Source organism: Stigmatopora nigra, chromosome 12 (genome assembly GCF_051989575.1).
Source record: "Stigmatopora nigra isolate UIUO_SnigA chromosome 12, RoL_Snig_1.1, whole genome shotgun sequence".
Lineage (NCBI taxonomy): Eukaryota > Metazoa > Chordata > Actinopteri > Syngnathiformes > Syngnathidae > Stigmatopora > Stigmatopora nigra.
In genome coordinates this window covers 11,596,862-11,611,337 of record NC_135519.1, presented here as the reverse complement: position 1 = coordinate 11,611,337, position 14,476 = coordinate 11,596,862, and the positions used below count along the sequence as shown (strand labels likewise).

The 14,476-nt window shown below is 41.5% G+C and overlaps 1 protein-coding gene and 1 long non-coding RNA gene across 2 annotated transcripts; one reads left to right on the top strand and one right to left on the bottom strand.

Annotated features, from left to right (window-relative positions):
• Positions 1–2,711: 2,711 nt before the first annotated feature.
• LOC144205842 (uncharacterized) lies at positions 2,712–13,559 on the bottom strand. The gene is made up of 4 exons (XR_013328239.1): positions 13,353–13,559; positions 5,392–5,454; positions 2,972–3,101; positions 2,712–2,849 (listed from the first exon to the last, which is right to left on the bottom strand). It is a non-coding gene; the product is annotated as an uncharacterized LOC144205842 (long non-coding RNA).
• On the top strand, positions 9,071–12,612 carry nkx1.2la (NK1 transcription factor related 2-like,a). Its single transcript, XM_077729940.1, has 2 exons — positions 9,071–9,328; positions 11,640–12,612. Exons 1-2 carry the CDS (start codon positions 9,133–9,135, stop codon positions 12,212–12,214), a joined length of 771 nt encoding a protein of 256 aa, XP_077586066.1. The 5' UTR covers positions 9,071–9,132; the 3' UTR covers positions 12,215–12,612.
• Positions 13,560–14,476: the final 917 nt, after the last annotated feature.

The window sequence follows — 14,476 nt, the reverse complement described above, 5'->3', positions numbered from 1 at the left end:
CAATAGTGCTTTGCTATTTTTTAACGACTACATACATATGGTTCTGACCTTTAGTGGTGGACAAAAAAACTATGGACAGATGCATGTCATCTATCTCAAACTATACGTAAAACCAGCAAATGACTTATTTAATGTTATTTTTTTAAAGTGATTCGTGAAGTTGTTTTACACATCCACAGACCTTTGAAACCACAGCGCCCTCTTTTGACAAAGAGCAACACACACTCAAACAAGAGCCACTTTGCCCTAAATTTTGCCAGTCTAAAGAGACTATACTACAATATGCATTTTCTGCTTTTTCCCGATATTTAAAGTATCAGAGTCTACATTTTAGTCATACTATGCAAACACCTTCCATAATAGGAATTCCACTGAATTAAATCCAGTATTGGCTTTATAGGAAAATCTGTCAATAAAGGGCCAGTTGAAAAGGTGAGCAGGACCAGGTCAACTCCCTCCACTGCCCTCCTTTTGGACCTATAGTAGTTAGCTGTTTGCTTTATACTTGCACAGTAAGTTAAAGCCAGCTTGCTTGTAATGGATTAATAGTGTGCAGTTGATGGGAGGGCAATGGCACAGTCTCCCTCCCCAACCCCAACCCGAATGCTCCCAGAGGTCTGATCGGTTAACCCTCTCTGTTTGCTTTCTAAACCGACGGAGCGGAGTCACTGAGCTGTAAATACACACTGACCCCAAGTAAGACTCTCATCATCTGTAAAGTCCAATTCAACACCGAGGAGGGAGGGACGGCGGCCTCCATCCATCCCCTGCCGATGCGGGTGCGAGTGTGTGTGGCCAAGCGTCAAACGACAGCCCCAATATGATCTCCCCATCATCAGCCAGCGGCACACAGGCCCTGGAGATTGTCCCCAGGGCCGAAATTTATGGAAATGGCCGTAAAACGCCAAGACCTCGGTAATGGGATGTGTCGATAAAGCCCCCCGCCGCCCGAGCTCGGCACAATCTATTGTCGCTGGGCGAAGGAGACGAGTGGGCCGGCTGTAAGACAACTCACATCTCATTTTCCCCATAAAGCCTCGGTGAGTCGACAAGCATAAAGCTTGGATAAATCACCGTCCCGCCGCACAAAGGGGCAAAAGCGAGAGGGGCATATTCATCAGACTTCATGCTTTTGTGCACTTGAATGCTCCAAATTAGGCCTTTTTTTGCTGAGTGATTTAAGACTTCATTTCCCTAATTATCCCCAGGGGAGTCATAAAATATATCTACGTATCTTTGAACCATGGGACCAAAGCGCTTTTTAAAAAGGCTTTCATAAACGGAAGGGTGAAAAGCATTTTGACGGGGGGTGTGGAATTTAAGAGGATGTGCAAATAAATGTCTTTGGTCCTGATAAACCTGTGCTAAATATTCTCATTCCAACCTGGCCAGTGTTGGAGTGCATTAAAATATGTCATATGCATATATGTAAGTACGGTATGGGTTAAAATTATGGATGATTATTTGGCATTTTTTAAAACAATTATTACTATGTAACATTTACAGGAAAATAAGAAACAAACATTAAAATACAGCAACACATGCAGATGGAAAAATAACAGAAAAAGCAGCATAAGGTGTAGAGAAGGACTGAAAAGACTGTATACGTACTTCTTGGCTTGAAATGTACAAATCAATGAGGTTAAAGGGAATGGCCCAATGCTATTAATTCCTGGGAATGTCCAGTCATATCTCATTGGGAGCCGCTAATGAGTAACGGCCCCTCGGGCCCATGAGTCTCTATTCAATGTGCCAGAATTATTGATGGGGGGGCCCCTTTCAAGTATTTAGAATAAGAGAATTCTAATGCGGATCGACCTTTCTGGATCCCCTCTTGAAATCTCAATTAAACAGCATTGGAAGCCAAATATTTTAAAAAATAAAACAGATCCACTCAATCACAACGCAGCATCATTAATTGATTGATATCAAGAGTTTTGCTGATGAATCCAGAAAAGTGCTGAACACAATCATGAACGGCCACAAACGCAAACTAGCCTGTGTTTATCTTCGAAAAAATGTTTTTCCACGACCACCAAATAGCTCGAATGCGTCCTTCTCAGTCTTTTAACGGATTTCTCCACATGAGCGGCGATGCCTGCCGAGAGAGGGGGTCCCGTGAAAGACGGCGGGTGACCCCTCCCCCGGGGACATGGCCACCGTTTCACTGGCACGGGAGGACAAAGGGCCCTAAAGGAACGCAATCGCACTACAATTATTTCCGATTCTCCGCCCAACTTGGATGAAGGTCAAATGAAAATGTCCTATTGGGATGAATTTTGCTATTTTTTGGTTGTTGCTGGACATCAGAAAAGTCCCTAATAAACTGCAATGGTTGTGGGGGTGCCGGAGTCTATTCCACTTATCATTAGTGAATGGGGAGTCTGGTTGGCCAATCCCAGCATGCTATTGGATAGTATTCATTATAATAATGATAATAAATAAAATAAGATCTGAATTTAATGGCACTATTCATTGCAGCAAATCAATTCAAAGTGACCAAAACATAATTAGAGTGAAAAATGATAATGATGCAAATTTGTGGAGATAAAATCTAATTGATCCTATTTTTAATGTCTCTACTTGAGTGGCATCCAAATGCTTAGTCAAGTATTCCTAATATTTTGACTTGTGATTCTTAACTAATCAAAACCTAGTGTTTTTCCCCCCTTACAATGGACACTTTTAGAGAATGAGATGCAGGACTACCTCTCAGGTTTCGGTGTGGGTCATGATGGTTCTCTAACAGTGATCCCGGTCTGGTGGAGGTCATGGTTCTCCTCAGGTTCCCTGGCCCTTGTCCTCCATTAGATGTTGTGTCCGTTGAGACTCCCACAGAAGGAGAAGAGCTTGTTGGATGGAAAAAGAACAATTAAGGCAGAAATGAGGGAGAATCATCGGGGGAAATAGCTGATGAAGACTTTATTGATCAGGGCAGCTCCTCTGATCCACATCTCACTGTAGCAATTACCAGCCATCGTTGGCTAGTTCTTCCGCAGGGAGAGTTGAGGGGTGAGTGGGGGGCTTTTTCGCCATAGTCACAGTGCAGGGGTCCCATTTGAAGAGCACCACGGGAGGGGTTTTGCTAAAAACAAGTGAACCTGAAAAAGGGGAGAAAGAATTTGATAGTTCATTTATTGAAGTTATTCATTAGAATATTAGCAGTAAATTAGTTCAACCGTTTTAATGATAATTGCAGGCTAAATTTGGGTTTATAATTTTTTTTAAGGGTTACACATACAAAATTGAGTGGCTTTGATTGGAATTTGGGTGCAAAAATGGTGGGAATGCGTATTATATGCCGAAAATTTTAGGGTTCAAGGGTCCAATGGGGCATCTCATTAGAGATGATAGCCCCAAATTTAATCTGGATTGGGACGCTGTGCTGTGTGACAGAATGATTGATGCAGAAAATGATGTGTTCTGCTTGCTCCTGAATAGATTGGCTTTTTGGGGACTCAAAAGGAGCATCTTTAAGCCTGTTTAAAACACAGTGTGGAAGAAGGTAATGGTGTAAAAGGAGGGAACAGAATGACATTGACACAATATATTTACAATATGTATCTTAAATCCTAATATGACCAAGTTATTCTGTGGTCAATTAAAAAAAAATGGGTCAATTGTAAAGCATTTCTGGTTTATTTTCCATTTGGTTCATCCTTAACAAACCAGGTTATCATTTTTTTGTCCCCAAATTAGGATGGCAAGGCATTTAAACGTTTTTACAGGCAGTTAAAATAACAACTCGAACCAGCACTAGTTTTAAAAAGGTACCGTATTTGGCAAGGGCACAGAAAGTGAGAGAGGAGTGAAAAAAAAATAAAGCACTAACGGTCAATGGAGAAATATAAAGGGACAAACACAATCTGTTGGTGCGCTAGATGGAGACGAATGGACTTTAATCCAATGGCCTTCCATCACACCTTCCCATCCTGCACCTCTGCAACGATGATAAATACTCTAGCCACTATTTATATTTCCTAATTGCAATTAGCAGGAATTATCAATTACCGTTAGTGCCTAATTGCCCTTCATAAAGACAGCTCCCCAGGTTTAAACGGCTCCATTTAAATAACGTAACTAATAGCTCCCACGCCTTTACATCTTCATTGTTTCGGAGCGCGAGGCGCTTCGCGGCTTCGCTCGTAATTTAAGCGCTTCGGAGGAGGGGAGGGGGTGCAGGTGGCGCTTCGCCTGTAATTACTGTTAATGAATTATGATGTGACCTTCTCAGAACAATGCTTAATCAATGCTTGTGTTGAGTGACAGTGCGACCGTTGTACGGTCAATTCGACGGCCACACGTAAGGAAAAACATATATAATATATAATGGTATATAGGGAAAAAGGTTTCATTACAATATGAGATGGCGTGCAGCACACTGGAAAACAAGATGGGGATTTTGGGCGCCGTGTCCCTAGATTGAAATTGGACTCATGGGGGTGATAGATAACAGATCGGTGCTGGAGGATGGTGGTAGTTGATAAGCGGAATGAAGAGGTCACAAATGATGCCGGGGGCAAGGTCACGGGGCGCCCCCCCTTGCGTAACGAGGAGGATCAGTCGGAGCTTAATGGGAATTCTAAACGATGCCATTGTTGGCTAGGAAAAAAAACGTGGTTTACCTGAGACCTGTTGGCTAGAGAGTGGGGTGAGATTGAAAGGAGAAGTGAAGTGGGGAAACTGCAAAAGGACTAAAGGGGAGCCAGGAGGGACACCACACTGATGACTAACAAATACCAGCATTGAGAAAAGGATTGGTTTATGATCCGAATTAGAAAGTATCCTTCACAATTCATGAATTAATCTCCTGTGTTGAGTAGAAAGAAAGTTATTATACCTATTAATGAACCTAAAATTGATTTACTACATATTTCTGACACTAAATTTAACAGATTTAACCCAAAACAACAACAACTTTAGTTCTTACCACATAGTTATTTTAAATGAAGCTATTTACAGATGAGTACGACTCCGTACCATAACTTTTGGGCAATGTTTGCATGTCAGTGCGCATATTTCATTTTTTTTTTAAATATGGGGGAAAAATGACTTTACTAACAAGTACAAGACGTGAAATTCCGGAACCCTCCGCCGACAGATGACGTGGCCCCCCCTCCCGTGAACCGACCTTTACCTTGTTGTGCCAGGGGCGAGGCATGACTGACAGCGTCCCTCGGTGTAATTCAGCCCCCCCCCCCGCCCACTCCATCGGCTATGCGACGCGGTTGACCCTCCGTACAAATCACCGCCCAACTTTCCACAGCTGCTGCCTGTCAGCATCTGCCAGGCGCACTCACCCGTCCCGCACATAATGAAAAACTCTCATTACTCGCCTCCACCCAACAGGTACACAAACCGTTAGGACAATTACCGGGCAATGCCACTGACCTTGTTGTCTCCGAGAGTCACAACGACGCACGGACGGCGGTGGGGGAGGGCTGGCAGCGAAGCCTGGGGACACAGATTTGAAATACTTGATGAAACAATATTGTCCGCTTGGGTGTCCAAACTTTTATCTTTCCAAACATTCAATGGGGGTGTACGAGCCAATTTGAAATTCTTCCACTGTTATTTGTGTAATAGAGGGGGAAAAATCGGGTGTGAAAAAGTATTTTAAGAATTAACTCGATGGCGATAAACATCCAATCTATTTGGAGTGGGAGGGGTGGCAGCAATCTAAATTTGTATTGGGCTGAAAAAATGATAACTTAATGCAAGTCTTGCCATTTAAAGTGGATTTGTGGTTTTTAACAGTTGATGAAATGCAAGAAAAAAATAATCCATAGGTATAAAGATATTGCCAAAAAATATATGTATATACACCACTGAAAAAAAAACTGCAGAAGAAAGACAAAAAGGTTCAAGGAGAGCAAAAAAACAGCTGAATTGATCACATTATTTTGGTCTATATATTGTACATACGTTTAATTATGCGAGGCAAAATGCTCCTACTACTAATATGGAGGTCAGCATTTTTTCAGACGTTGACCCTTCAGTGAAGGGAAGCGAAATGAGATTAAAACTTGGCTTTGAACTATTTGGGTTTATTTTACATCTAAAATGAATACAATACAATCAATCCTATTCCGTCCAATGAGGTGATGATGGCCCTTAACTCGTCTCCGACCTGGCCCAGAAGGCGCTACATGAAAGCCAGCCATGTAACATCTTCAAAGTGGGAGGAATCCGGCACGGAGGGTCAAACGGCCCCGCTCTGGCGACACTCGTTGCCTCTTTGTCGGGAAGCCCCTTTTACGGCGGCGACAGAAGCGTAAAGCCAGAAACAATGGAGCCGGCAGCCTGCGTATACAAGCGCGCCTCATCGGGCCTCCTCCGCCATTAGACAAATGATCTGGCGTTTTGCAGACTGGGGGCCGCCTCCCCGCCAAGCCATGACTTTACAACACCCGGAGGGGGGCCTGCAATGGAAGTGTGTCTCGGTGGGCCGCCCCGCCCTCCGCCACGTCCCGCGCCGGCGTGCGCGGGCTCTTCCCGCTCAGCGTGAAGGCGACCCGAGGGCTTTTACGTCTTCCTTTGTCCCGCTCGCACGTGCAAACAGATGTCCGGCCGCGGGCCTTTCTCGTAGGAAGTCGTAAACCTCCAGCGTGCGGCCGCCTCCATTGATATGGAAGGCCCGGAGTTGTGCCCGGCAGAGGGCCATACACATGCAAATGCGGGTAACTGTGGATCCCCCGCCGAGTCGGGGCGGCTTTTACAAATGTTTGACTATGTAAGTGCCGCAAAGGCAGCCGATCCGACGGGTTATGACCAGATGGAACTGTGAGCGGAACGCAGGAAGCGGCGGAGGGAAGAATGAGGGGAACGAGAGTAAACGCCAGACTGACAGAATTCGCCAGGACCTCACACACTTCAAAGATGCGCATGCCCAAGCGCCATCCAAAACCAAAGTGGGCTCCATAGATTGAGAAACTTCTGGGTGTCCAAGACATTTTTTGTCGGGTCGTATTTACGCTTTTATTCGGAGGGGCGACGTGTATGCCAGCTGGGCTGCCGCCATGAAGTGATTGACAGCTTTTTTTGGTAGTTGGTAGATCATTTGTAGACATTAACAGAGCTAAAATTGCATTTTTATAGTGGGTAAAGAGAGTTTTCAGAATTTGGTTTTTACCAGCTCGATATAATGTAATTTTCTAATGCTTTTGAAATAGTTGCCTTTTTTTACTGTAGTTAATTCTTGCAAATACATAAAAATGTGCAAAATACAAAAAGTATTTAGAACATGAAGTTGCATTTCAAAATTAATCATAAAAGTAAGTTGCTTGATATTTCTAATGCTTTATTTTCATAGTTTTGACACAAAATGTGTATTTAATAGTTCGATAAAGACTGGCGCCGTAAACTATTAGATGTTTTTACGAGTCCACTTGTTGCTAGGCAGAATTAAAAGTCACTTGCATTTACAAGTAAGGACAGATAAGAAAAAAGAAGTAAAATTAAACCAATTCAAATACTCCAGTCGATTCAGTCTTAGCAGTATTTGCCCATCTACGTAACCTCGAGGAAAAATGATGGCGATAAACGAAGTTACAATATTATAAGAAGATACTGAAATTAGGAGTGGAGGTCATGAATTGGAGTTAATTTGAATTTGGAATACTACCCTGGATTAAATAGAGCTTTGCCATTGCAGTAATTGGGAGGTTGAGGCTCCCGTCCGCTATCTCCAATGCGCTCCCGGTCGCCATCGGTTTGTTTTTATCTGCGCGGGACACCTGCTGGAAATATCGATCCCGCGGCGGTTTCACCATTTAACCGTCATCAGGCTTCGGGGTTTTAAACAACCCCCGTGTCACTTTATATTGAATACTAATGGCGGCGACTCGGGAAGCTCATTGATTATGAATATCTATCTATCACCCCGGGTGAGAAAACAATCAGCGTCGGCCTTTTTGTGCTTCTAATTTGCTTTGCATGGATTCCGCTGCTGTGGACAAAACTGGCGTTAAGTAGTTAACGTGAATAACTAAGAACATCCATTTGTGGGAAAACAATGGGACATAACTAGTGATGACTACGGAGAACCAAAAAATAAACTACTAAGTCAGGTGGTGCTGCATACTGATTCAGGGTGTTGGCTGAGTGGGATAGGCTCCGGCACCCCCAAGATCCTTGTAGGGACAAATGAACGGCACGTGATCGCTTGATTGTACGTCAATACCATTAAAACTAAGGCTGGCTAATTGACTATTGGACAACTAATTGGTTGTCAAATACTATGCGGGTAACTTTTATGATAGTAAACAATTTTTTCATGAAAATATTCATCTCAGGATGATATAAATAATATATATAGCCAATTGTTGTCTAGATATGCTGCAATAATCTCATTTTTTGTAAAGGGGAAGAATAAATAATATAAAAAATATATTTTTTAAATAAAAAATATTAAAATATTGTTTTTATTATTGTTTTCTTTTATTTCTGGCTTTTAATATTTTTTTAAAAGTGTATGAAACATAATTATGGTTTTTTTTTAGTATTTAAGTATTTTTAAGTAAGTATATCCAAATTTCAATCACTGGTGAAATGTGAGAATTTTTTTAAAATGTATTTATTTATTTGTTTTATCTGAACCACCCTAGTGAGGATAAACGTTTCAGAAAATGAATGGCGAGGAAAAAAAATCTACTTTTTTTCCAAATATTATGACAAATGCCCTACAGCTTCCACAAAACAGTTTTGTCAGGGGTCAAAATCCCTTAATAAAGGTCTCCCCTCCCCTCCAAAAGACTCCCAATTTAGGGAATCCATCCCAGCGCCATCTGTGGCCAATTTACTTTCAGCGAGCGCATTATTGAATTTAATGATATGGGTGATTATCGAGTAATACCCGGGGCCCATTAGGGGGTCGTGTGAAACACTAATAGTGTTTGCGTGACGTGCGCGATGGCGATGCCGGTGGGGGGCAGACGCTTTAAAAGAGACGCGACGCGCAGGACCAGACAGACGCCGATCTGATCATCTCCATCCCAAAAGTCGACCGGACTATGAGAGGACTCGCTCCGAGCGCGTAATTACGCATCGCTTTATGTTTTTTTATCTTTCATTTTCTTGTTTTGTTTTGTTTTTTATTTTCCTGGAGGTGGGGGGTTTTGGTCATTTTGAAGCATGCTGGATTCCAAGCCCCCCGGAGTGACCACCACGTCCGATCTCAACAAGATTTCTTTCTCGATCGTCGACATTCTGGACCCGAACAAATTCAACAGCAAAAGGGCGAGCGAACGAGCCCTATTTGGCGTGGCGGATGCGGAGGAGACTAGTTTGGAAAAGAACAGCGACGCGGAAGGAGACCATATGACAGACGGTAACTAACATTAATGTCAAATATGTTGAATTTGAATGAATAAAGCTGTAAATTAGCCATCTCTAGAAATGCCAATAATAGAAAATAACATTTTTCTTTAGCCTAGAAAATAGCAGTGCAAAATCATTTTAAAGTAGTTTTTTTTCAATAATAATAAACTGTACTATATTAGAATATTCAATAAAGCAGCATTGCCCCATCAGAATCTTTCAGAAAGTGCATAAACAGTCAAAATGATGTACTTTGTGCTATCTTGTGGAAGAGAATTAGTTTCTTTCTTACCTGAAACTTTGTCATAATTTTATAGAGTTGAAAATAGTGACACGTTGAAGGTAGATTTAAGAGAAAAGAAATTGGAATTTAATGATCTGCATCATACAATGCAATGCAGCAGTTGTATAGAATCACAAAAAAATAAGTATGTTAACTTTGGTTTTGAGGTACATCCCATTTTATATTAAACAATGAACGGACAATGTTCCAAAATAAATAATTCTTCCAAAAGTCAAAAGTATTTCTACCTTTTGAAAACAAAAACATCCATATAAGAATGTTCTTAAAACAACGCCTCAGGGGAGTGCCAAGTTAAAGCCTTTTTTTTTTAAATGAAATCAGAGACATCTTTGTATGACCTTCCCTTAATTTCCACGGTTAGCTCTCTTTCAAGGAAGCCACAAAGGCTTGTATCCCAGAGCCCCGGCAGCGTGATTGGCATTGGAGCAGGGAGGCTGAGATAATTGTTTAAATCGTCCCATTGAGGACGCTTTGATCGATATCCCATTACCGCATCCTGCATATCTCTCCTCAGCACCTTGCAGGTACAAACCCGCACACCCCAGCCATGTCTGCCTCCCACACCCCCCACCCCCCCCAAAAAAATCGCTCGATTCCAAACCCCCCTCCCACCTCTCTTAAATAGATGACATTTATCGACCCGCGGGCAAATATGAAATCCATTAGCACGTCACGGCCGAGACGGCGCGGCTGGATTTAGGCGGGATTTCTTTCCGCAACATGACATTTGAGGAGCTATCTACCGCTGATAAATTATTGAAGGATTAGTGGCCGAGTCCTACAGCTACTTGGCCACTTCGGGAAGAGTTTACTTCTGTGCGTCCGCTTTTGTGCGATACTAAATAAAAATGGACAGTGGGGAAGTTTGCGTCCGTTTGAGGACGCCACCGATGAACTACGCTCGACCCTGAGGTGACCCCGTGCGTAAAAGAACATAAGAATGATAAAAGGTATTTCTAGTATGTTACAAAAAACACTGCTAATCTAAAAAGAAATCTGAATGCATATATATAGCTATTTATAATGAGCCTTTTCAATAGAGAGATCACTAGATTTTTACATTTAAAAAAAAGTCTGATCCATGTTTTAGGTTCATTTTAGGTTCAAAAATTTTACTAAAGGTGAAAGTGGGCGTAAATCACTGGTTTTCTGTGATTGGCTGGCAAAAAAAAAAAAAAACTAATGAGGACAGTGCTTTAGAAAAAGGATGAGCGAGTGACACATTTTTTTCTTTTTAAAGCATTTTAAAGCATTGACTGGTTCTTTTGCATTACACTGATGTATTCAGTGTTTTTGTAAATACTTAACCAAAATGGTTGACTCATTTATTGGAGAAACTTTGTGATGTAAAATTTTAAAGGTGCAACCGCAAGAGACTTAAAAAATGCCAGGCCATATTTTGTAGGATTAATGAAATTAGATCCTAATTGCTATTTTATCAGCAAAAAATGGCCAAAATAGATGATGATGTCACACCCAGAATGAGCTCCAGATTTTTGCCATTCTATGAATAAACATCCTGTAAATCTGTCAACATGGATTAGCTAACGTAGCACTAGAAAGCTCGAAATGATGCTCAATTCTGGTTGCAATGTCACAACCAGTTACTGATATTCCCTAATGCATTGTTTTTGTGGTTGAATAACTCTAATAGATAAAAAAAAAATGCCAGATTTGAGCGCAAAATTCATTTTCTATAAGTAAAACGATATTATGGGTGAAGTCATTTTTATTGACATGGTCCCCATTTCAGAGCACATTTAAAGCCCATGACTGGCAGGTGTTGGAGAAAATTGCCTTTTGAATTGAATTGAACTGGAGGGGGGCAAATTGGGATTTTCCACTGGCATCCATTCACAGGCGTGGTCTTCAGTTACTACAGTAACTTTTCTGCGACTACAGTATGACAACACGTCAACCTGAGATCAAAACCTGGGATGTAAACGGACCCAGTTCTCTCTAATATTTAACAAATCCAAAGGCTAAGTTGTGTCTTTCCTCTCTGTCCTTTCTTCAGAAGATGAGCTCTCCACGCCCAACGAAATCCACCCTGTCGCGGTCGACCCCCTGGCGATCACACCCCTACCCGAAGGGCGGGACCAACCGGTGAAAGATTCCCCAGTCGCCCCGCAGGACTCGTCCACGCACGGCAAACGGAGACGGCAAGAGCAGAACGGCGCCAAACCCCGACGCGCCCGGACGGCGTTCACCTACGAGCAGCTGGTGGCGTTAGAAAACAAATTCCGCGCCACTCGCTACCTCTCCGTGTGCGAGAGGCTCAACCTGGCCTTGTCTTTGAGTCTGACGGAGACGCAAGTGAAGATCTGGTTCCAGAATAGGCGCACCAAATGGAAAAAGCAGAACCCGGGAGCGGACAGCACCATGCCGTCGACCCCTGGTCCAATGGTGAGTCCAGGCCAGGTGACGTGTGGTTCAAATCAGGCCGCTTTCCAGCAGTCCTTTCCCAATTTGAGCCCCGCCAACGTGATTTTTCACACCAATGCAGCACCGCTTACGTCCACCGGAGGGCTTCTGCATCCCTTTTTATCGGGCGGATTTGTGCAGCCGTCTTATTTTAATCCACACCTATGAGGGAAGGGCTGGACTCTTCTAATAATTTGTTGATCGGTATGTCAAATGTTAGACAAAAATACTTTTTATTGGACTTTGGGATTCTTTATATACAGACAGGTTATTCCTAAAGACTCCATACAGTATATGAAGATGTATGATTGGGAATGGTCGATGGTCTACCCCCAAAATGGCTGATTGATGTATGATACTTTTTATTAAGAAGCCTGTGAAAAATACTTTTTTTCTACTTTGCAGCTCAATTTTTTGAACCCTTTCATCCGCCTTCAATCTGTTCACATTGAACCAGTTTTATTGCCAAAACACAAGCATTACCAAAATACTAGTACTGTTTTTTAAAGGCAATCTAACTGTGTTTGGTAAAACACTGTATTCAACAAATCTTGTAACACAAACTGTGCCATATTGTGATTGAGGGCATCACATTTGTGTTCAGTGATATATTATATTTAAAATTAAATCTGTGTTATTTAATTAATAAAAAAATGAAAACGTTGTGTTGTGTGTATGATGTATAAAATAGAATCAGAACAACTCTATTTTGTGACAGCACTGCATTACCACAAGATGTCCCTATTGCAGTATATTAAAACTTCTTCCAACACCATATAAAAAGGTGCTATGAGATGGTAACCATGACAATACAATCAAATGGACTGCACTGGTGTAATTTAAAAAATGAACTTGGAACAGTTGGTTTTTACATTTATAGTTATTTCCCCTACTGCAATGCATCAGGGAACGCCCAGTTTTTGCAGAAATTCTGGTTGTGACATCACAGTACTGCAAATTTCAATATTAAGAATTTTCTAACACATTTATGGATACATTTCTTTCCAAAATATGATCTACTATCTTTTTAAAGTCACTTGCAGTAGTATATTTCTTAACATCATTACAATATGCTAAATGAAAAAGAAATAAATGAAAGGTAGCTGCTTTTTAAAGGAAATCTCCACTTTTAAACACAGCAATGTTGTTTTAGTTTTTAAAACTTTTTGGATGTTGATGCATCAACAACTTAGTACGTCTTCATCTTATTGCATTCTCTTTTCACACATATACATACACGATCTTAAATGCATAGTTAAGAGAAAAAGTAACATTGTATAAACTAGTGCAAGAATAAACTACTCACGTGTCCTTGGATATTATTGCAGTCATCTTAGACTTAGGGGATCTCCCAGTCAACTTAATGTTCATATTATGATGTATTGCAAACATGCGATGTAGTTATTAAACTAAACAATTAAAGTAAACAGAAAACTACTAGGATCCATGTATCATTTAGCAGCTAAAATGTGGAAAAACAATGTGATTGTATGGACAGACAACCTGAGGTATGATGCATGTTGACGAAGAAGTGCTTCGGCTTTGTGGAACTGCACTGCCGTCTGCTGCAAGGCATGAGTACTACCATTTTATTTTTTATTAGTATTTTCTTTTCTTTTTTAGATGAGGCAACTCATCGACATCATTAACAGGCACTCAATCCTGTCAATCTGCTCTCTATATAATATTTATAACTGGCGACTATATGAGTCTAATGGGTCTGCTATTATAAAAACAACAACAACTTCAATCCTGGGGTTGTACCATGTGGTTACTTTATAATTCCACACACCAAAATGTGTTGAACAACTTCATGGGAATGCCACTGAACCACTACAGGGCCTTAAGTGACCCCATTACCATGTCTGGTGAAAGTGAATTCAAGGATTTGATGGATAAACACATTCTAACTTATGCCTTGATGTTGCCTGGCGTGCCTTTAATCATTTAGATTAGGTGGTGTAGTGAGGAAATTCCATCTAAAGCCATTGTTTGTTATATTTTTACAGTGAAATGAGAGGGTGGTCTGAAAATAGCCTTTAGAGTGATGGACTTTGTCTCTCATATGAGTGTGTGTGTTATTGTTAGTATTTCAGGCCAAGGGGAACTGAAGCCTTTCCGCTAAAGGTCGAAGGTCAGATGGAAGGACGGTGGGAGCCGGAAGACAGGAAAGCCCCCGAATATGACGGAAAAGACTAGGGTTTTGATCCACAGTACAAAATATGTCGTCAAACTCAAGGAACTAGTTTGCCACAGAACAAAGTGAAGTCATTTATCCTTAAACAGCCGCAAGCGAGGCTTCCTTCACTCGCCATCCTTCATGATAAACGACTCATCTGACAGCCAATTTACAAAAATACTGCCATTGTTCTTCTCATCAACTACAAATGAAAAATCCCTGGTCTCTAGTTGCTAAGGTAACAATCAGAA

Coding starts and splice junctions, on each gene's coding strand:
- nkx1.2la (XM_077729940.1), top strand. CDS start 9,133: ATGCTGGATTCCAAGCCCCCCGGAGTGACCACCACGTCCGATCTCAAC. Junction 9,329..11,639: donor AGGAGACCATATGACAGACG/GTAACTAACATT, acceptor TCCTTTCTTCAG/AAGATGAGCTCTCCACGCCC.